A 23,525-nucleotide genomic window follows, 5' to 3' on the forward strand; every position below is an offset into this window, starting at 1 on the left:
CCCTCTGCTCTTTCCCAGTAGCATATTGGACGCCTTCCAACCTGAGGGGCTCATCTTCCAGCATCATATCGTTTTGCCTTTTGGTACTGGCCATAAGGTTTTCATGGCAAAGATACTGGAGTGGGTTGCCATTTCCTTCTCCAGTGGATCACGTTTTGTCAGAACTCTCGGCTATGACCTGTCCGTCTTGGGTGGCCCTGCATGGCATAGCTCATAGCTTCATTGAATTATGCAAGCCCCATCGCCACGACAAGGCAGTAATCCATGAAGGGGAAGTACAAATAGCAGCAATGATTTATAATTATTAATCAACTAACAGCAAAGCCTAGTAACAGGGCCCTTGACACATTCCAAGCCCCAGGTCTGGGTACACAGTCGGGTTTTTGAAGTTTGTGAAAAAACCAACAGAGTTGGGGCCATTCTAATCTCTGAGGGGAGAATATTCCACAAGACAGGGGCTACAACAGAGAAGGCCTATCTTCTAGCTCCTTCCAGTCAAAACTCTTTGGCTGACAGGATCTATAGAATAACAAATCTGTGGATAGGAGTGGAAAGGTAGAAACTCTTGGAAAAAGACAGTGCTCAGATAACCTAGTTCTCTCTTCTCTGTGTTACAATCCAAGTGAGTAAGTTCTATCAAGTAGGTCAATGTACTGTATGGTCCTGTCCCATTATGTAGAAAGTGCCTGATCTCCTGATTTCCAAGAAAGTGGACATGATCCTTATGATTGTTAATCTGATCACCTGTTTATTAGATCCCTATCGTTCTGCTTGGATAGCTTAATCCCAGGAATATGTGTGATTGGATCCATACAGTGGTAAATTCATCCTTGTGTAAGAGTTGGCCCCAAATTCAGATTGGTATAGCTTTGTATTTGTAAAGGAATTCAGCGGAATTTACAAAATGGGATTATTGTTACTCCATTGCTTCTGTGGATTATTATTATTATTATTATTTAATGAGGTGAGCTTCATTGCAGAGCAGGAGATCATCATTTTGGCTTTTCAACCAAGTGAAAGAAATCAACAATTGTTAGAGTGATCAGGAGTGGAAACGTTTATGAAACATGGACAAAATGAATCATAATTAGCAATAAATGGAAAGTTAAATGGGGCTAAAGAAAGACCAGTAATAAACTGTACAATATTTCTGGCTTCCATCATCCCTGCTATACAAATGTATCCTAAGGAATAGACTCTCAAATGCTTACAAGAAGCATTTGCATGAAAAAGGAAAGCACTGAATTGCTGGCTGTCCCAGGCCTGCCAGAGATCATCTACCAGTGCGACCAATGCTGTTTCCATGCTGTAACCGGGACTGAAACCAGACTGGTGCGGGTCCAGATAGTCCGCTTCATCCAGGAATTGCGGGAGCTGATGCACCACAAGGCTCTCAACAACCTTCGCTACAAAGCAAAGGTTGGAGACAGGACGATAGTTATTCAAGGAGGCCGGGTCCAGGGCAGGCTTCTTGAGAAGGGGCCTCACCACTGCCTCTTTTAAGGTGGAGGGGAAGACACCCTCCATCAATGAAGCATTGACAACTGCCTGGAGCCAGCCCCCTGTCACCTCCCCGGCGGCTGAAACCAGCCAAATGGGTCCAATAGACAAGTTGTAGCACTCAGTCTATGCATAATCCTGTCCACATCATCCAAGGAAACAGGGTCAAATTCACCCCAAATGGTATAACCAAGACCTGTCCTCTCCACTCCGCCAGATTCCACCCAGTCGGAGTCCAAACCAGTCTGGATCTGAGCAATTTTGTCCTGCAGATACTGTACAAATTCCTCAGCCCTACCCTGCAAGGGGTCATCCCTCAGTCGCTGATTAAGCAGTGAGCGGGTCACTCTAAACAGGGTGACTGGGTGGTTATCTGCGGACGCCGCTTCCATCGCCACTAGGTAAGACTTAAGATAAGTTCTTAGCTGTGTTCAGTCAGATACAGATCTTCTAGACCTCCAACAGCTCTCTAGGCGTCTTTTCTGCTGCATCATCTCTCGGAGACCCTCAGTGAACCAGGGGGCCACCCGGGATCTGCGCTGGGTCAGAGGCCACAAAGGCACAACTCTATCCAAGGCCCCAGCAGCCTCCCTCTCCCAGGCTTCTACTTGGGCCTTGGCAGAGTCGTGGGCAAGGGAAGCAGGAAATGTCCCAAGCTCCGTCTGGAATCTCTCAGGGTCCATCAGGTGCTTGGGGCAGAACCACCTGGTTGGTGCCACCTCCCAGCGGTGGGGGGTGGCAGACTGAAAGTCTAGCCGGAGAAGAAAATGATCGGACCATGACAGGGGTTGGATGGTTAAATCCCCCCTACCCAGATCATTAATCCACTGTCCAGAGATAAAAACCAGGTCGAGTGTGTGCCCTCCATTATGGGTCGGGTCTTGAATTCCTTGAGTCAGGTCCATGGCTGTCATGGAAGCCATGAACTCCCGAGCCAACTCAGACGCCTCACCCACGGAAGGCAGATTGAAATCCCCCAGAACTATAAGCCTGGGGAACTCAATCTCCAACCCGGGCAAGACGTTGAGGAACTTGGGCAGGGCCGATGACACGCAGCTGGGAGACAGGTACGTAATCAATAAGTGAAGGATTTTCTTGTGACTGGTTTAATTATTATAGATTTTTTGAAACATTTAAATTTGATAAAAAAAGTTTGTTTTCACAGCAACTAAATCTGAACTGGACATTATTTTATGTTCTGGAGATGACCCCTTGACTTCTAAAGTATATAAAATGTTACCTAAGATGAACCTAGAAGATGAATATGTTAAAATGTATATGGTAAAATGGGCAAAAAATTGTGGGTATAACGTTAGATAAATGGAAGAATGTATGGACGAATGGACTAAAATTCACATTAAATTATAGTTTAAAATAAAACTTTTACAAAATCATGTATTGTTGGTACTTGACCCCAGATAGACTAGCAAAAATGTATTTCTGGATTTCTAATAAGAGCTGGAAATGTAATCAAAATCCAGGTTCATTTTATCATATGTGATGGTCTTGCAAATATGTGAAGACATACTGGATAAATATAACAATGGCAATGCAAAACTTATTTAAGATACAAATATTAATGAAACCTGAAGCTTTTCTTTTAGGTATGATGGACAAGTCAACTGAAAACCAGTTTGGGGTACTATTCCTTCACATGATGATGGCTGTGAGGGTTGTACTTGCCAAACACTGGAAAGAAAAAGAGATGCCAACTGTTGAAGAATGAATTTTAAAATTGACTGAACTAGTAGAGATGGTGAACTTAAGTGCTTTGATTAGAGATAATTGACTAGACAGCTTTATAAGAGACTGGAAACTGTAGACTTTCTAGGCACTAAATATAATACGTAGATGGTTAATAGAGGAATTTGAAGATTACTGTAATGTTTAGCTTAACCTGTTGACTGCTTTTCCTTCTTTCTTCTTATTTATAATTATAAAAGAGGAGAATTTACTGGTTTTTCTTTTTTTTCAGCACCCACCTGAAAGAATATTAAAAATATTAAATGTTAAATTTAATTGACCACTTTTTCCTCTTTTTTTGTACACTATTTTTTCCTTTTTTGTTTTTGTTAGGGTTGAATGTATGCTTTTTTGTTTCATTTTGTTTGTTTATTTTACTGTTTTATAAACAAGAAATAATAAAAACTATAGCAGTAATTGGCTAAAAAAAAAGAAAGCTGATTGGATGACTTTGGGTGAGTCACTCTCTATCAGCCCAATTTCACCTCACAGGATTGTTGTTATGGGGATAATAGGAGGAGGAAAGTGGTATTGGATATGTTTACTCTGCAGGTGAACAACACAGCTGAAAATATAGAAACAGGCACATTGGGAATTAAATAACTTAATTAATCATGAATTTGGAGGACTTTTCATCCTAAATTCTTCTGGGCATTGGCACATTTAAAGCCCAAACACTATTGCAGTTCAATTCACAAATATGATAATGCATATCAAATTGAATAATGTGCTATCATTTTCCTGTGTGTCATAAAAACAATACCAGAAATGTAGCAGAAATTTCCATCTCATGCTATAATCTGAAATAACCAGCTGCTCTCAGCAATCTCTGTCTTTTTGATACCAGCTATCTATCTTCCCTGACTGCCCTTATTTGATCTGGAGGCATACGCTGAATATGTTTGCTTTCATTTATTTATCTTCTATATCAATCCACTTAAACCATTCTTTAATTATGGAAAGGTTCCAATTTAAATATGCTTATATCTCAATGGATGCTGCAAGGGCTAATCAATTAGCTGTGAATCATGACTTTTGCAAACTGCACCTCTGACACAATGTATTAGGCAATCTTAGGCAAAATAGTGTTCTCATATTTAGCCTTCCATTTACAGCTTATGGACAATACAATCATTATGTACTGTTTCATTACTTGCTAAATATTCATTATGTGCTTGAAATCTTAAAAGTGGCTTTCTGTTAGCTCAGGTAAAACATCACTAAAAGAATATGGTTTTCTTCACTCCCAAGAAGAAATTAAATTAAGAAAGTATAAAGTTGGGCCCAAGGGACGCGGTGGCTCAGTGATGCTGAGCTTGTCGATCAGAAGGTCGGCAGTTTGGCGGGTCGAATCCCGAGTGCCGCGTAACAGAGTGAGCGCCTGTTACTCGTCCCAGCTTCTGCCCACCTAGCAGTTCGAAAGCACATTAAAATGCAAGTAGAAAAATAGGGACCACTATGGTGGGAAGGTAACAGCGTTCCGTGCGCCTTTGGCGTCTAGTCATGCCGGCCACATGACCACGGAGACGTCCTCAGACAAGCGCTGGCTCTTTGGCTTTGAAACGGAGATGAGCACCAGCCCCTAGAGTTGGAAACGACTAGCACGCACGTGCGGGGGAAACTTTACCTTTTTACCTTAAAGTTGGGCCCACAGCCTCTTTGCCCACCATCACTACCAAAATATATTCTCTCAACTTGGGTCAGAAGACCTGATTTCTTATCATGGTTTTTGGTGACACTATATCTCCTCAGTGGTGGGGCTCAGCCAGTTCACACCAATTCGGCAGAACCGGTAGCTAAGTTTTTGTGGCCCAGGCCCAGAATGGACTTCCAGAAATGGCATCCACACAGAGAACTGGTTGTTCACATATTTGAATTCCACCACTGAAGCTCCTACAGATCAAACACAGTTCCACCTTGGTTTTAATCAGCATTTTTCTCAAAAAAAAATTGTATTTCTACCAATATGACATTAACATTTTTGTATCTTTTGGAGAAATTTAACTTGCTGAAAGCCTTCTGGAATGCAAATGAATCCTCCATCTTAGTTTGTTACATTATTTATCTGAAATATGATTTATATGATGATGATGATGATGATGATGATGATGATGATGATAATAATAATAATAATAATAATAATAATAATAATAATAATAATAATAATAATAATAATAATAATAATAATAAAGTTGGAAGGGACCATGGAGGTCATCTAGTCCAACCCCCTGCTCAGGGAGGAAACCTTATACCATTTCAGGCAAATGGCTGTCCAGTCACTTCTTAAAAGCCTCCAGTGATATCATAGTATATATCATATCTACCTCTTCAATCAGGGCCAATTTCCTAGTCATTTCATTAGTTAGGTTTGGCTGCCAATGAAAGGATTGGTCCAATATGCTTATAGACAGATTCAGCCATTTTTATAGAAAAACACAAAACTTACCTAATGTGCACTTCATATTTCTGTCCATCATCCACCCTGATATCAGTACTGATCTTTTTAATTTCATTTCCACTATCACATGTGAATTGGTACTGAACAAAAAGAAAACAAAAGATTGATTTATCACATTTGGAGATGTCAGAAATTTCTGATCAGCACTGAGCTAAATTGGGACAAGTCAGAATATTAGTCTTTATATGAACAAAAGTGTTCCATGAGTCCTGAAACAGAATAAAATCTGCCTAACAACTAGGGCAGGGTAAATCCCAACTCACAAGGAAGACTGAATTATACTAATTATCCTTACAGTCTGGCTTTACAACAATAGTCAGAAAGTGAACATGTCCAAAAAGCATTTCAAACAGAAATCCATGAATAGTTTCCCTTTACTTCAAAGCTTGCTATACATGCATAAGTCAATTTAATTTACAGAGGATTTATCCATTTGCTATTATGCTTGGACATTTTTAAGAAGTTTAAAGCTGATTTATCTACTACACCTAGAACAATCCAAGTTGGTGGTGCTATATTCTAGGTCTATGAATGAAAGATGCTAATTTTATATCAAATGGATACCAAATTGGTTCAGAAAATGATCAGCCCTTTTCAATATGAATTGGAACATTTGGAAAACCTGATTTTTTTCACATATTGTATGAACAGCATTGGTTCTAGATTGTTTTTGGAAGAGGAAGGCTTTGTGTTGTTTGTCCTTTTTTAAATAATATTTTTAAAATTATTTTTATTAACCTCTTATTTAATTTTGGATTTTTAAAAAAATATTATTCAGCATGTGACATGTCATACATGGACTAGCAATATATATTAACATTTCAAATAGATTAGCAGAACCCAATAAAATATAAGTGTTTAAAAGAGGTATACTCCTTGATGTTTTGTGGTTAATTTTTAAATCTAGATGCTCCCATTTTTTTCTGCAAAAGGAATTTATTTTTCAAAGAGATTTTGTAGATAATTTGTATGTAAATACCAATCATAAAAATGTCTGTAAATAATGGGCAAAATCTGAGAGGAGTAAATACAGCGATTAGATAGTTGAATGGAAAACATTTTGAGGCTTTGCTTTTGTTTTCTACTCCATTTACACCAATTAGTAAGTTGATATGAAACTTTTTTTGTAATATATTTTACTGATTTTTTTAAAACATAAATCACTTAATTGGTGAACAGTGTGTTGTCTCAGTTTACATTTGTAAAACAATCACTAACAATTGATTTCTATAATCCATAATCCACATAATGGTGTTAGTTGATTTCTTCTTTTTCCCAAATGTCCTATTTTGCAGACATTGAGTTAATACAATTCTTATTGTTTTGATAGATAACAATTAAATATATATTTTTTCACAATATTCCTAAGAAATAATAGTAACATCAATATAATATTTCTTTTCTACCCAATCATTCTAGTTGCCTTATCATATATCCTGTTACAGTGCTTATTTAAATTTCTTTCTTCCACAAAATTCAAAGTATTCTTACTAGTTAAGATTTTCTCAAAAATTAATTACATTTTAAAATTTAAGTCTATTTTTCCCATATGAATCATCTCAGCACTTTTACATTTCTTAAGGAATAAATAAAACAGTAAAAAAGGAGAGCAAGAGTAAAGAAACATAAAAAATAATATACTACTTAAAACATATATCCCTCCTAAGCTAATATATATTTGTTTCCAAGATTTCTTATTCTTTTTAACCAACACTGCTCCAACACTGGAAGTTTTTATGGTATAGGGTTTCCTGCCTGAGCAGGGGGTTGGACTAGATGACCTCCAAGGTCCCTTCCAACTTATTATTATTATTATTATTATTATTATTATTATTATTATTATTATTATTATTAACCATAATTAAAAGTATGTTTAATCTTTAAATATTTCATTTAATACATCTAGTCATCTTATTCAAAACATATTTTATCCATTATAATTTTCTTAAATTTAATCACATGTAAATATTTAAAACATTTCCTTTATCTAGCCATTTCAACTTTTTTATATTACTCATATCAAGAAATAGAATAAAAAAGGAGGGGAAAGCATACTATATGTTAGAATGACATATATATTCCAAATCTTTTCTATTTCTTTAACCATATTCAAACAAATGTTCCTTTTTTAAGTATTCTCTCTGGTAGGTCCCATCATCTATTTTCTTGATTCCAGTTTTGCACAGTAGTGACCAGTCACGGGCTTGTGGATTCTCCTCACCCCCGTGGCTAATTTCACTCTGCCAGGGAGGGGACCCTAAATGGGTCTAAGTCACCCCAGAGAGGCAGCGAACAAAGAAGGGTGCCCCAGTGATTCTGGAATGTTGGCGGTCATTCCATTCGACTTGGGGAAAGCCTTCTAACCTAATAGGAGAAAGGCTGGCCGTACTTCATCGACCAGCCCAAGCTACTTGCAACCGAAGTCCAAAAGTACTAACCAGTACAACTGTGAACAGTGTGCTTGAAACTGGGTGAGGAATTTGATGTCTTTTCTATTCTATATTTAATTTCCTGGAAACGATCTGCATGAAGCAAACTATCTCCGAAAGGGAAGGAGGGGGATTTCTGCCCCCACCCTTAAACTAATGGTAGCGGCAAATTAATCTTTTTATGGAGGATCAAAAAATATGGAAGTGAAATAAATATAAAACCTGAAATACAAAAGTTAAATCTGGATAATTCTAATATTGTTGAATGATTAAGACTCTCATTCAAAAGACAATTGTCCATTTTGGAAATTGAAAAACAAATAGATGAAGATTATGGCAGCTATGACTTTCATATAAAACTTGGCAAAACCTGGGAAAAGCTAATCTGTGTTTGTGATCTTCAAAGCTTTAACAACAAAGAACAGCTGTGACAAAAAAAAGACAATAATCTGGGCTGTAGACAAAGACAGAATTATAAATTTCAGGGGAAAAAACGATCTTTTTTGAACTATTTGGGTTTCAAATATTTATTTAACCGGGACTCTAAAGCTATTTGCAGAGAAAAGAAAAGAAGAGAAAAATTCAAATTCTTGGCCATCATGGATCAGAGACACGTAGAAACAACGTATCAAGAATACATAAATACTTCACAGGGGGAGATATATAGTATACTGCAACAAAATTCAAACAACAATGATTTTAAACCACAAAACATTTTTTTAACCCCAAGTATAAATATTTCCTGTGACTGAGGCTTATATCTATCTAAGCCGGGATGATCTATGCACGGTCACTCATGCGCTCGTGACCTCTCGACTGGACTACTGCAACGCTCTCTACATGGGGCTGCCCTTGAGGACCACCCGGAAGCTCCAACTGGTACAGAATGCAGCCGCGAGAGTTGTGTTGGGAGTCTCCCGATACTCCCACGTTACACCTCTGCCAGTTGCCTTCCGGGTGAGATTCAAGGTACTAGTAATGGTATTCAAAGCCCTACATGGCAGGGGTCCGGAGTACAGAGAGGGCCTCTTCAGGGTGCCACCGGTCAGAGAATGTTGACTGGTGGCCCCCAGGGGGAGATCCTTCTCTGTGGGTGCTCCGGAGCTATGGAACCAGCTACCGGTTGAGCTCCGGACGGCGCCCGACCTTCGCTCCTTTCGCTGCGAGCTAAAAACATACTTTTTTGAACAAGCTGGCCTGGCCTGATGAGGGGATTGGGGGGGGTTTGTTATTTTTATTTTACTAGGTTTTATGGATGTATTTTAGTATGTGGGCATTTATTTAATCTATTTTTAACTTTTGTAGTTTGTATTTTTATTCTTGCCCTGTTCACCGCCCTGAGTCCTTCGGGAGAAGGGCGGTATAGAAATATTATTAAATAAATAAATAAATAAATAAATAAATAAATAAATATTTGCAATAATGCGAAAATGTCAGCCTCAAAAATGCTGTTATCCTTATCCTTATTCCTATTCTTACTTATTATTTGATTTAATTATTAAATGTATATGACACCTATCTCACTGTTATAGAGACTCTGGACAGCTTACAAAATGAATATAATTATTACATTGATTATTTGAGTTTTTCTAAAATCAGTCAATTAACATTCAAACTCCTGCCAAACAATTTCCTTGCTATATGCTATTATATAGGTGAAACTCGAAAAATTAGAATATCATGCAAAAGTTCATTTATTTCAGTAATGCAACTTAAAATTGGAAACTAATATATGAGACAGACTCATTACACGCAAAGCAAGATAGTTCAAGCCATGATTTGTCATAATTGTGATGATTATGGCTTACAGCTCATGAAAACCCCAAATCCACAATCTCAGTGAATTAGAATATTACACGCAATCAATAAAACAAGGAGTGTACATAGAACAATATCGGACCTCTGAAAATTATAAGCATGCATATGTACTCAGTACTTGGTTTGGGCCCCTTTTGCAGCAATTACTGCCTCAATGCGGCGTGGCATGGAAGCTATCAGCCTGTGGCACTGCTGAGGTGTTATGGAAGACCAGGATGCTTCAATAGCGGCCTTCAGCTCTTCTGCATTGTTCGGTCTCATGTCTCTCATCTTTCTCTTGGCAATGCCCCATAGATTCTCTATGGGGTTCAGGTCAGGTGAGTTTGCTGGCCAATCAAGCACAGTAATCCCATGGTCATTGAACCAGGTTTTGGTGCTTTTGGCAGTGTGGGCAGGTGCCAAGTCCTGCTGGAAAATGAAGTCAGCATCCCCATAAAGCTTGTCTGCGGAAGGAAGCATGAAGTGCTCCAAATTCTCCTGGTAGATGGCTGTGTCGACCCTGGACTTAATGAAGCACAGTGGCCCAACACCAGCAGATGACATGGCTCCCCAAATCAACACAGACTGTGGAAACTTCACACTGGACGTCAAGCATCTTGCAGTGTGTGCCTCTCCATTCTTTCTCCAGACTCTGGGTCCTTGGTTTCCAAATGAGATGCAAAAGTTGCTCTCATCAGAAAAGAGGACTTTGGACCACTGAGCAACAGACCAGGTCTGTTTTTCTTTAGCCCAGGTAAGATGCTTCTGACGTTGTTTGTTGTTCAGGAGCGGCTTGACAAGAGGAATACGACATTTGAAGCCCATGTCCAGGATCCGTCTGTGTGTGGTGGCTCTTGATGCACTGATTCCAGCCTCAGTCCACTCCTTGTGAAAGTCCCCAACACTTTTGAATGGCCTTTTCCTGACAATCCTCTCCAGGCTGCGGTCATCCCTGCTGCTTGTGCACCTTTTTCTCCCACACTTTTCCCTTCCACATAACTTTCTATTAATGTGCTTTGATACAGCACTTTGGGAACATCTAACTTCTTTTGCAATTACCTTTTGAGGCTTTCCCTCCTTATGGAGGGTGTCAATGATGGTTTTCTGCACAACTGTCAGGTCAGCAGTCTTCCCCATGATTGTGATTCCTACTGAACCAGACTGAGAGACCATTTAAAGGCTCAGGAACCCTTTGCAGGTGTTATGGCTTAATTAGCTGATTAGAGTGGGACACTTTGAGCCTAGAATATTGCACCTTTTCACAATATTCTAATTTTCTGAGATTGTGGATTTGGGGTTTTCATGAGCTGTAAGCCATAATCATCACAATTATGACAAATCATGGCTTGAACTATCTTGCTTTGCATGTAATGTGTCTATCTCATATATTAGTTTCCCCTTTTAAGTTGCATTACTGAAATAAATGAACTTTTGCACAATATTTTAATTTTTCGAGTTTCACCTGTATTTCTTGACTGATGTGCCCAACATATTAAGCAATAAATGGAAAGGTCCTTTGAAACTAAGGTGTTTCTCAGATATTCTCATCAGTTCTTTGTAAAACTATAGTTCTCAGAGTTTGTTGGGAAAACTCAGTCATTGTTATAGAAAATAGCTACAATGCATCTACAATCAGTGTCATGTTTTTCTTTAAGAATAAAGGATGAATAATGAATATATTAACTTTCCATTTTCCTTTGTACAGCAAATTTATAGAACAACCTAAGGATTAATGCTATCAAGTTAGCATCAAGGTTTATGTGGAGAATAACTAGGCATTTTAATATCTTTGTGATGTACCTAATATTTTTGCTCCATGGTTTAATGCACCGCATTTATTAAATTTCATTTTCGGCAGAGGCCATGAATACCAACCCATTCATATTACACTTTTGCTAGATAGGTATCTACTCTATCTCCCATTCAAATAATTCCCATGAAGAGAATTCCCTAAAAGGATATTTTTGTTGTTAAAAGGAACATCTGGTTATTTCTGGACAGTTAATTTTATGCCTTCCAATCTGCAAACATAGACTTCTAAAACTCTTTATAAAGAAGAACCTTATAGAATTTAGAAACAAATAATTTGAAATGTTACCTCTAAGATACCATGCTTGATAGAAAGCTGAATAACAAAGTTGCCCATTGTTGTCGGCTTCCGTTCAATATAGAGAAGGAGGCCGTGGAAGCCAGAGGTCTGGAATTGTAAACTGATGGTATTGTACCGATGCAAAGTAATCCCTCTAAATTCCATATAAGAATTCCCCTGGTACTGAATATAACGAAAATCTATAAGAAAAAAAAATATATGTGAAAGAATGCATACAAATTGATTACATATCAAAGGCTTATTGTTTGGATATAGAGGAGTGATGACATTCATCCACCAATGTAGCAGGGCTTCTTAACCATTGTTCAGATAAAGAAAAAGAGGAAAGCATCCAAGTGCAACAAAGTCTATTTATTGAGCACAACATGATTTGAATATAAATCCAACTTCAGAACAGTCTTGTAAACAAAATGCCTGTTTGTTTGTGAGTGTATTTCTTTGGTATGCATTTATTTCTGAACTATATAGGGCATAGATTAGTCTCTATTGCAAAAAGAATCTGAGAGAGTGAGGCAAAGAATTCAGAACAATGATTAATTAATTCATTTCCTGATATGTGAACATAATTCAGCTGAGTTTAATTTGGATGGAGCATGTCCCTGCTTCTTCTAACCAAATAATGGACCCAAAGTTTTAATTCTTTTATGTTATGAGCTGCATGCCCTGGGAAGTCCCTCCTACTATTGTAAAGTGAGAGGGACTAAAGCAAAACTGTGGTTAAAAGTGAGGAAAGCCATTTAATCTTGCTCTTGATTAGCCCTTCTCTTTTTGACTTGTCTTCTTCTTCCTCCTTCCTCCTCTCCCTTTTGACCTCTTCCCTATGTCAACCTGCCAAGGAATGGAGAAGATGTCCTTGGGCAAGCTTTTGAAATTAGGATGATGATGATGATGACATAAAATCTAGCAAGGACGATCACAGGCTGTCAACTTAACCCTCAAGTCTGTTTGTAATAGATGGCAAGGTATCTGAAGTCTTCTGAAAGTTATTTGAAAATTAACACAAATAGTTTGTAATTTTTTAAAAAAGGAAAGCAAAATGTCTTACTATATGGTATTATGGTATAGGTCAGTAGTAGGCAACCTTGGCTCTTATATGACTTATGGACTTCAACTCCCAGAATTCCTGAGCCAGCCAATTCTGGGAGTTGAAGTCCACGAGTCATAAAAGAGCCAAGGTTGCCTACCCCTGGTATAGGTTCTCCTGCTTGAGCAGGGGGCTGGACTAGAAAGCCTCCAAGGTCCTGTCCAGCTCTATTCTGTTCTGTTCTGTTCTGTTCTGTTCTGTTCTAACTTTTCTGGGCTTCAGTATAACACATTAAGCATTTTTTTAATGTTTGTGTGAATAAATGTAAAAAAAAATCCCCCTTGGCTTGAATTTAGCTATTTCCTCAGTAGGCAATGTTGACATTTGGCTGTCTTTTGAAAGTCACAAGGCTTATTTTTAACCATACCAGGTAGATTTAAACAAAAATTATGGGGTTAATAAAGAAATACAAATATGATTCTGTACCCTGTTGATGGGGTGGTAGGGCAGAATTGGTTTTTTCTCCTACCCTCCATTGGTAGAAATAAACTATATCAAACCAGAGTGTCTCCTACATGCTGGAAGCCTCTATTGGATAAGTGAAAAGTTGCCTTAGGCAGATGGAAATCCTGAAGGAGGTTGTCCCATGGGCAGAGTGATGTGACATGAACTTGAATCACCATAAACTTAGAATGATCAAAAATAGAAGTTTGAACTTTTCATCTGAAAAACACCTTCTTAGGAGCAGTAAATTGTTCCATGAGTTAACCATGTCTAGTGATTTCATTTCATACACCCTTTGCCAATTCACTTATAGATTCATTTGTTTGCTTTTAATCTAAATGCAAAGGAGATTTATTGCAAAACTATCTAAAAATGCACGAGTTTGTTGTCTGCTAGAATTCTTCACTAGGTTTGATATCAGAAAATGAAAATAATAAAGGCCAGATTTGTGCTTGCTGTATATTGAAATAAATGATGGAGAAAGTCTTTTTTTTAAAAGCTGTTGCTGTCTCTTCTAACAATATTCCAATTAAGAACTATAGCTCAACATATTATTGCAATATATCTGTCTTGGAACTCAATTATTCCGTGTGTTTTTCAGAGTCTAAATGATCACCTGAGCTTCTGTTAGAGGGATTTTGGAAATTCTTACATAAAATAATTGGCTCATAAATGAAGCAATATATTTCTTTTTTTAATTGAAAAGTTTTAAAATACATTTTTAAAACATATAACCCATCTACCCCTCCCCCCTCCCCATTCTTCCCATCCCAACACCCCCCCCGACTTCCCAGAGCTGAATACAGGGTATTACATCATACAATCTTACTCTAAAATATTCTAATTACTATAATTACTCTTTAAACCCTATCGCACTTTAACTCTCCTTAGCCATAGAAAAGAAAAATAATATAGCCTCTAATTACAATAACTAATAACTATTCAAATGCTAAATGATACTTTGTAGTCCCATATTTGTTCTGAATAAAATCAATCCATCTTCTCCATTCCACTATATATCTCTGTTGTGAGTGATCTTTCACATATGCCAAGATTTTAGCCATTTCTGCCAAGTTCGAAAATTTCAAAGTCCATTCTTCAATTGTAGGCAGGTCCTCCTTCTTCCAGTATTGTGCTACCAAAAGTCTTGCAGCTGTTATTAAATTCAACATCAATTTGGTTTCTATAGCAGTACAATCAGTGATAATACCCAACAAAAACAATTGTGGTAAAAATCTTATCTTTTTCTTAAAAATCTTCTGCATGTTCCACCAAATTTTAATCCAAAAAGCTTTAACTTTTTTAAAAGTCCACCATACATGATAATATGTTGCATCATCACAACCATATCTCCAACATTTTGGCTGACAATTTGGATACATACATGCTAATTTTTTGGGATCTAAATGCCATCTATAAAACATTTTGTAAAAATTTTCCGTTAAATTTTGTGCCTGTGTGAATTTAACATTCCTAACCCATATTTTCTCCCAAGTATCCATTATTATTGGTTCTTGAATGTTCTGGGCCCATTTTATCATACAATCCTTAACCAGTTCCGCTTCTGAGTCAATTTCTATCAATGCATTATATATCCTTCTTATATGCACTCGACTTTGATCTCTAATTTGCTTTACCAAATTCCCATCTAATATTGAAATACCAATATCAGCAATATATTTCTTATTTCATAAATAATGCTTTTTTAAAACAAAACCTTAAATAATATATACATGACATATCTATGTTGTCTGAGATGGCATATTACTGAGAATATTACCTAACAAACATATAGCATTAAATATGATCTTATTGTTTCATGTATCCAGGAATTGCAAGATGGGTAGATGAGTTTTGTACTTTTATAGTCCTTCGGGAGAAGGGCGGTATACAAATATAATAAACTAAACTAAACTAAACTATATATTTGAAGGAGGGAATTGTCTGAGGACCACAGAACTATGTCATGATGAGTATCTATCACCTCTGTAATTCTTTCTTCTAAAAGTTTAAAAGTCCTCTGTAGCAACTAATCCATCTCTACATTCCTTGCATGAGCTGTTCAGCTTAGGAATTCTTGTATCTTTTTCACGGCAATTTCAGCTGGCAGCTTGCAGCATGGAAAATAAATCTCCTTGGAAGAAAGCAGTTGCTAAAGAGAGATTCATCGAAAAAACTGTGCATGGTAGCCCACTAGCTCATATAATATTGATTTATGTCAAGAAAAGAGTACATGCAGATAATCTTAGAAGACTTTTCACAGGGATTACTAGTTTCTATAATATTTCTAACATCACTTGTGATCACTAGTATGATATTCATAAACACCTCTTATTTCATCCATGATTATGTTTGCCCTAAATTGCAAGTGGAGGTAAGAATAAGGTTGTCTATGCTTTTGATTTATGTATAGAATCCTTCCAAGAATTTTAATATAAGCTTAGGATAACCTATATGTGCAACAAATAGCACAATCAGCCTCTGCAAAGAAATTGAAGAAACAAGAGTCCCTCTAAGTTAGCTGATCACACAGACTGACCACAAACAACAGCGTGACAAAGTAACAACAATGACGCTTAGAATATCTGCAAGAAATACCATTTGCCTGCAAGCAGTATAGACAAAGTAATAGAACATGAAGAAGCTAATGTGCTCAAGGTCTTTAGATTTCAAACAGACAGACACCTACCACAAAACACTCCAGATTTAACATTTGTCAATTTAAAAAGTAAAAAAAAACCCATATCTGGATAGCAGACCTTTAATATCTGGAGACAGCAGAATAGAAGAGAAAGAACTGGATAAAATCACAAAATTCAAAGACCTGAAAATAGAAGCAGAATGACTGTGGCAAAAGAAAGCAAAAATAATACCAATAATAATAGGTACCTTAACTGCAATCCCAAAACATCTGAGCATTACTTGAACACCACTGGCATTGATAATTTCACCATCAGCCAATTGCAAAAGGCAAATTTACTTGGAATAGCTTATATCCTTTGACGATACCTTTAATCATCAAAAAATAACATCTGCCTGTCCCAGGTCCTTGGGAAGTACTTAAAAGATGGATAAAAATGACATATTCAGTCCAAACATCTGGCTGATTGTGCAACCAACATTAATAATAAGAAAAAGGGGAAATTAGAAAATATACTCCCCTGTAATCCCTTAATTTGGGGTAGCATTAGGATGACTAGATGGAGCTGAGCATTTAGTGGCCAGATGCCCTGATGTCTATGCAGAGTTTACAGCATATATATTTTTCTTTGTGCCCCTGGAAAAAAACATCTGCCACTACCTAGGATTGAACTCTCAATCCTAGGTATCGGCAGATCCATATAGGGAATACAGTAATTAATTGGCTTCTACATGCATCTGACATGCAAATAAAACTGCTTTACAAAGCAAGTTCAACTTCTCTAAATAGGTATAATTTTCCTCAAATTCAATGGGGCTTAATAAAACCTCTGGATTTTATTTGTTTTGGCCTTTTTCTGAACTAAAAGAGAGAGAGAGAGAAAAGAATGGAGGAAGGGATGCTGTCAAATGCCTAACAAGGTAGAACTATATCCTGCTTACATGGGCCTCTGGCTATTTTAAAAGAACACATCATATCATGGAATAGCATTGCAAAAGGGTACTTTTTGACATCATGTTGGAATGGTGTCCTGAATGAATGGACACCTCCAACCTCCCAACCTAACCTGTAAACTTCATAGTTTATATAAACCCATAGGGGCTTTCTGTTAACTGACTAATGAACTTTGTTATGTGCATGTAGTTATAAAAAAATTCTGATTAGGAAGTCAGTTAAGTGACTACTAGTCAGCATACCAATTAATAGAATCCATAGATGGCTTGAAGTCATTCTCAAAAGAATTGTCATGAGTTCTTGAGTGAGCTAATAAGTTGAGTGCCAAATAGTTCAACCTTGAGCCTTCCACGCTTTAACATTTCTATTAATAAAATTGTTGAAGAGATGTAGGAAGGCTTATCAATCTCCAAATGACATATCTTGGATGGGATAGCTAATACCTCATAAGGCAACATTTATAGAGATCTTGGCATTAAATATACTCATAGATAAGTTATCCTCGGATAAACTTACCCTTGAATTTTTAACCAAAAATATATCACCCCTGAATAAGTCAACCCTCAAAATGTTCATATATTTCAATTTTCACAGTTGTCTTATTTGTGGGTAATGCTTGGATTATCCATTTTTCATGTTATTTTGATAAAAATTCAAGGGTCAGCTCATCTGCAGATGGGGCTAAATGCAGTATGGAATACACAGATACATTTAAAAATAACCCCATCCATGGCTAAGGCAAGCCCTATTGTTTGGATACATTTTGGCATCTAAAATTCTTGGCATCTGCAAGTATACTGTATATGATAATTTTACAAAGGAGGGCTGATTTTATTTATTTTGCCACCACCTAAGTACTGTTTGATCATTTGTACAGTACATTGTAGTATACCTTCTAATTCTTCTTAGACATTTTAAAATAATTATTTTGTTTCTTTTTTATCATCTTTAATTGGGATTATCTTGTTTTATTTGTTGGTCTATAACAAAAAAAATGGTTAAATGGGGCTGAAAGTAACAGAATGACATTTCACAGAGATGAATTCTTCATTTAAGAAACAAAATCAAAGTATATAAAACAGGGGCACAATTTTCTGTTCTGCTTTAAAAGGAGCATTTTCTACCTTCTGTTGGTTCGAGAATTGCTGGCTGGTTTCCCTGCTGCACTTAATTTTCTTGTAGGCCAAATCCTGCACCTGGATTAGCTATTTGGCAGGGACTGGAATGCCCCCGACCACATTTTCTTTGCTTTTTCTGAAGAACACCAGCTGCAGATTCTGTTCCAGCAGGTTTTCCTTATTAACAAACACATTGCCTACAACACTTGCCTTAACATGCAGTGTATCCCCAGTTTCAAATCAAACAGAATTCTTAAAAAAACATTGTTTTTTTTCAATTATTGGTGTTTTGTTCCTGAACACCCTACATTTCTGTTTGATTTTTTTTAATATTGTATTTATTACAGCCTTCTTACTACTTTAATAATCCTATCAGTCTCCAAGTGCCTGTAAAAATGGTTAAATGCTGCATATGGGGTTTCATAAAACAAAAGCCCAATGAAAAAGTAGGTAGTTCGGGGAGAGAAATATAGTAATAAAAATGTTTTCCTGGATTTTGAAGAGGGAATGTTCTGAACATTAACACAAGTGTTACAATTATGATACTAGGAAGGAAATACCACTGTAATAGAATTTGCAGCTAGTATTATTCAGGAAAAACAGGGACAATAAAAGAAGGGAATGTTTATTTTAAAACTGTATTTATTCATTTCATTCATTCATTCAATTTATTTTCTGTAGTCACCCATCTCAGTCATTGGTTGTTGTGTCTGAATCTCTGTGCATTTGATTGGAATTTTTCATATCAAGTTGAGTTTAGCTTTGTTTGCACATCTATCTATGCATTCATTATGTCAATTATAAATTGTCCATTTAGGAGGAAGTGGGTTTTAAACTCCAAACTGAATAACTTGCAAACTTTAATTATTAACTGCCAGTGTCACTTTGTATGTGAGATGTGTGGTCTCTAAATTCGATAAATAAATTGCATCTAAAGCATCTCAGTCCAGACAGGATTTCATTAAACCAGTTTATAATCAAACTGGCATGAGCACAGAGTAGAAGCTTAAATAGTACTTGTAGTTGTACCTCAAACCCCTTTTTGTTATCAATCTCAAATCACTGTTACAAAAGGATCAGCAAGTCAGCTTCTAACACACTGGCTTGATTGTATTCAGCCACAAGGCTCCAACTCTAGTTTTTCTCAGTTACCTTCCCTGTGGCTTCTTTGCTCTGTTGGCTCCCATCAGTACATCCCAGAAACCTATTCATTGTTGACTGAATGGCAGTGCTTCCATTTTAGATTTAATGAAAATACAAACAGCTGTTGAGTGTTTTGCTATACTATAGAACTTGGTTCCGCTGGAGAATGACAGGCAGAGCATGGATCAGGCTTCTGTCTTAGAACGGAAAAATGTCTGTGGTCATGAGGAATATCAAATAATGCAAAAAAATATCACTTGCATCCACTCTTGTAAAAAATAAAAGAAAAACAACATAAATCTTGGTGGTGTTGTCAACCTCTTTATCTTAGGCAAAAGTATTTTGATGGGTATGTTTAGGAAGAAGTTCAGTGTGTTGAAAATGTTACCCTTCCTCCTTGTTTGACACTCTGACTCTGGTTCATACACTTTTCAAAAAAAAATTCAATGATGAAAGAACAAGACATGAACGCCATGGTATGAATAAGGTAGCTTTAGCAATCATACAACATAAATAAAGAAGAGTAAACAAAACATGTGCCAAATCAGCAATTAGTCTTTGGTCAACAAGTCATACTTTTCCAGTCTCCTGGAAAATTAAAAACAAATAGAAAAATCTGAATGCATTAACAACCAACTCTTCTCTTGTTATTTGAATTTGCTTCTTGAAATACAAGATGTCTCTCCATCCTGAGGATTGTGTGATTATTTCAGAGCAAAAGAACTGTTAAGAGAAGAGTGAGCTGTAATAATGGAAGAGGAAAACCAAAACACATCAACTACTCAAAAAGTCCCCATTCAATTAACTTCTGCATTTGATATGACCAGTGCTTTTTTTGTAAAAGAAAAAGGTGCTGGAACTCACACATGTCATACAACCCACCTTGCCTACCCTACAAGGTTCCATCCAAAAACAGTGCCGGAACTCCGTTCTGAGTGTTCTATGAGAAAAAAAGCCCTGGATATGACTAAACAAATGTAAATACTATATGCCAAAGGACAAGAAGCACATTGCATATTGTTTATTGATTGTGACATTGACGAATTCTATCTACTCTGACAGAACTTACCAACAGTGAAATCTTTCTTCTAACTATGGAGTACTGGGCTGGAGGTAGGAAAGCACCTGAGATGCAGGCAAGACAGCGGGTGAGAAGAAGCAACAGAACACAACAGGAATTGCATGGAGAAGGAGAAAGAAATTCTTCTCAGTACTTCTCTGCGTCTTCCACAAGAGCCTGGATTTATTAATATCAACTTTCAAGAAGCTTCCTGCTGCTTGTAGAGATGGAGGTCAAGGATATGAAGGGACCGTGGGCAGAAAACTGCCTGCCTCAGTATCCTGTTATCCACATGTCTATGAGCTCATTCCAGTTAGCACTGCCAAGGACTGCAAGGAACCAGCTAGATAAGGAAGACTCTGCCTTGGCTTGGGATGTTCGGATGTTCTCTAAGATTGACTAGGGAGTACACCAATAAACAATGCTTTTGCTGTGCGTAATTTCCTGCTTGTTAAAACTGTATAAATACAATAAACTCTGCGTAGGCAGACAGACATATTTGGGACACCCTGCGTTGACTGGTCTCTGAATCCCGCAGCTGCTTCCCTGAACTCATTTAAGGAGGGTATGTATTCAACTGCCCAGCAAAAAGAGGAGAAAAGCCCTTCAGATGGTCATTTATTCCATCCTTCAGCCCCTGCTATTAGCCTGCTTATTTCTCCCCTTCAACTGAGCATGGAAAGCCACAATAGCTGATGCAGAAAACAGACTTGAGTGAAAGCAGAAGAAGCTCTACCTTCTCTGAGTTAGAGGACAGGAAGCTTTTCTGTTTATGCAAGAAGCAGATAATAGCCACAAATATTGCCAATGAACCTACTGAGCCCAGCAAAGATTGATTTTATTATTATTTGTTTGTTTATTTGAATTCTTTGCTGTCCACCTTCAATGGACTTTGATGCAACTGATGAGATGCCTGATCTAATTGGGGTGGGCGTGATCTGGCAACTATTGCTACTCCCAACAATAGCTGTCAACACTGCACATTCCTAGAGAAAACAAAAATCAGGGAGGACTAAGCAAATAAAAAAGTACTGCTGCTCCTTAAAATTAGATGTGCCAGGATTGTTGACCCACTTGATCAGGAGTCTAAGAAACTTCTTTGCATTGCATGATATCTAGCAAATGAAAATAATAAAAGATAGAACAATAGAGAAAAAAATAGGAAGTAGAAATTTCCAAATGACACATTACGGACATGAAATATCTAATGATGATAAAATGAAGAGAATTTTTTTTCTTAGGAATGCAAAGACAGAGGGTGCCACATTCTATATTTCTTTCAAATTCTTCCAGTCTAATGTTGAAGCCACATTGAGCTGTACAGAAATAAAGACCTAAGAAAAAATAAACAAACATTTGATGTTCTAGGAGAAATGGGCAAATGAACAGAAAGCATTCCAAAGTAAAGACCTCTAGTCAATCAGAATAGAGCTGGAAGGGACCTTGGAGGTCTTCTAGTCCAACCCCCTGCTCAATCGGGGGACCCTATATCATTCCAGACAAATGGCTGTCCAGCATCTTCTTACAAGCCTCCAGTGATGGAGCCCCCACACTTTCTGAAGGCAAGCTGTTCCACTGGTTAATTGTTCTCACTGTTAGAAAGTTTCTCCTTAATTTCAGGTTACTTCTCTCCTTGATTATTTTTCATCCATTGTTTCTTGTCTTGCCCTCTCTGGTTCTTTGGAAAATAAGTTGACCCCCCCTCCTCTTTATGGCAACTTCTCAAATACTGGAATATTGCTATCATGTACCCCTAGTCCTTCTTTTCTCTAGACTAGCCAAACCCAAATCCTGCAACCGTTCTTCATATTCAAATCAGGCATTATATTTATTGACATTGAAAGTGAAATAGAAGATTTCAAGTGTCAGATTGTGCCAGGTTTCAAGTCTGCAGGACATTACTCTGTTATTCTGGATTATATATTTGATGTCAGCCATAAGGAGCTGTAACAAAAAAAAAGATTCTAGTGAAAATATCTTTCCAGCGGGTAGTATCAGAATTTATTTTCTATAATTTATTTTTTATTAAAGAGTTTTACAAAAACAAAGTTTTACAATATATCCCCAAATCCCCCCCACCCCAAACCCGCCCACTTCCCCCCCCCCACTTCCCAGAGCTAAATACAGGATTATAGTTATAGTAATCATATTCGAAATAAAAAAATATGCATAATATACAATTAACCAAATTCATAATGTGCTTTAACTCCCCTTTAACATAACTACAAACAAAGTACCAATAACAATATCCCACTAAAATCTACTCATAAGCTAAATGGAACTTTTTAGTCCCATATTTGTTCTGAATATAATCTATCCATCTCCTCCAAACTGTAATATATTTCTATAATTTATTGACAATGATATTTCAGGAGCTGGTATGAGAAATATACATCTAGAAAAACTAGAAGATATGGGAATAATAACAGCTGACATGATAACAAGGGCTATGATAATAGTGCCAGCATGGAAAGAATGAATATAAGAATACACAAAAGGATCTGAGTGATGCTGTATCTACTTCTAGTGATCCTGTTGATTATTTTAATACAAGCCGAAGAATCTTTGCACTGACTGATTGCTGACAAATATTGAACCAACAGCTAGGAACATCCTTTTTGAAACTGAAATCACAGAGTGTGATAAGAATGAAAAATCAAGTAGAGGCAATGAAGTTTATCAAATATTAAATGGGAAGCTAGATGATTCCTTCCTTTCCATTTTGGAGGATAATGTTTTAACAGGAACCGTAGCAGAAGGAAATAGAATAACCAGAAACATGTACCAAATTTCAAGTGTTGTGCTTGAGATACTGGTTGAAATAAACACTGCAAGTGAGATGCTTGAAGACATTGACCTTGATATATCAGGAACAATGAAACAACCAAAGCAAAGCCAGGCCTACAGTCTTACTGGTCAGATGAGGGATTTCAAAGGAGTTTGAAAAAGTTCTGAAAAGTGCCCAGAAATTCTCAGAGGAATTTCACACTGAAATATTTCACCATTCATTCAAAAATATAAGAGTCACTGAAGGAGAGAATATT

The 23,525-nt window shown here is 37.0% G+C and overlaps 1 protein-coding gene across 1 annotated transcript in view; it reads right to left on the reverse strand.

Annotated features, from left to right (window-relative positions):
- Positions 1 to 23,525, reverse strand: part of EYS (eyes shut homolog) — a gene marked incomplete at both ends in the record, with an annotated part of 678,422 nt that overhangs the window by 261,054 nt on the left and 393,843 nt on the right. Inside the window, 2 exons of the mRNA XM_083372645.1 lie at positions 5,690 to 5,781; positions 12,026 to 12,216. Coding sequence (XP_083228771.1) covers positions 5,690 to 5,781; positions 12,026 to 12,216 — 283 coding nt within the window. The remainder of the gene's footprint in view (positions 1 to 5,689; positions 5,782 to 12,025; positions 12,217 to 23,525) is intronic.

Source organism: Vipera ursinii (genome assembly GCF_947247035.1).
Source record: "Vipera ursinii genome assembly, chromosome: 1".
Classification (NCBI taxonomy): Eukaryota; Metazoa; Chordata; class Lepidosauria; order Squamata; family Viperidae; genus Vipera; species Vipera ursinii.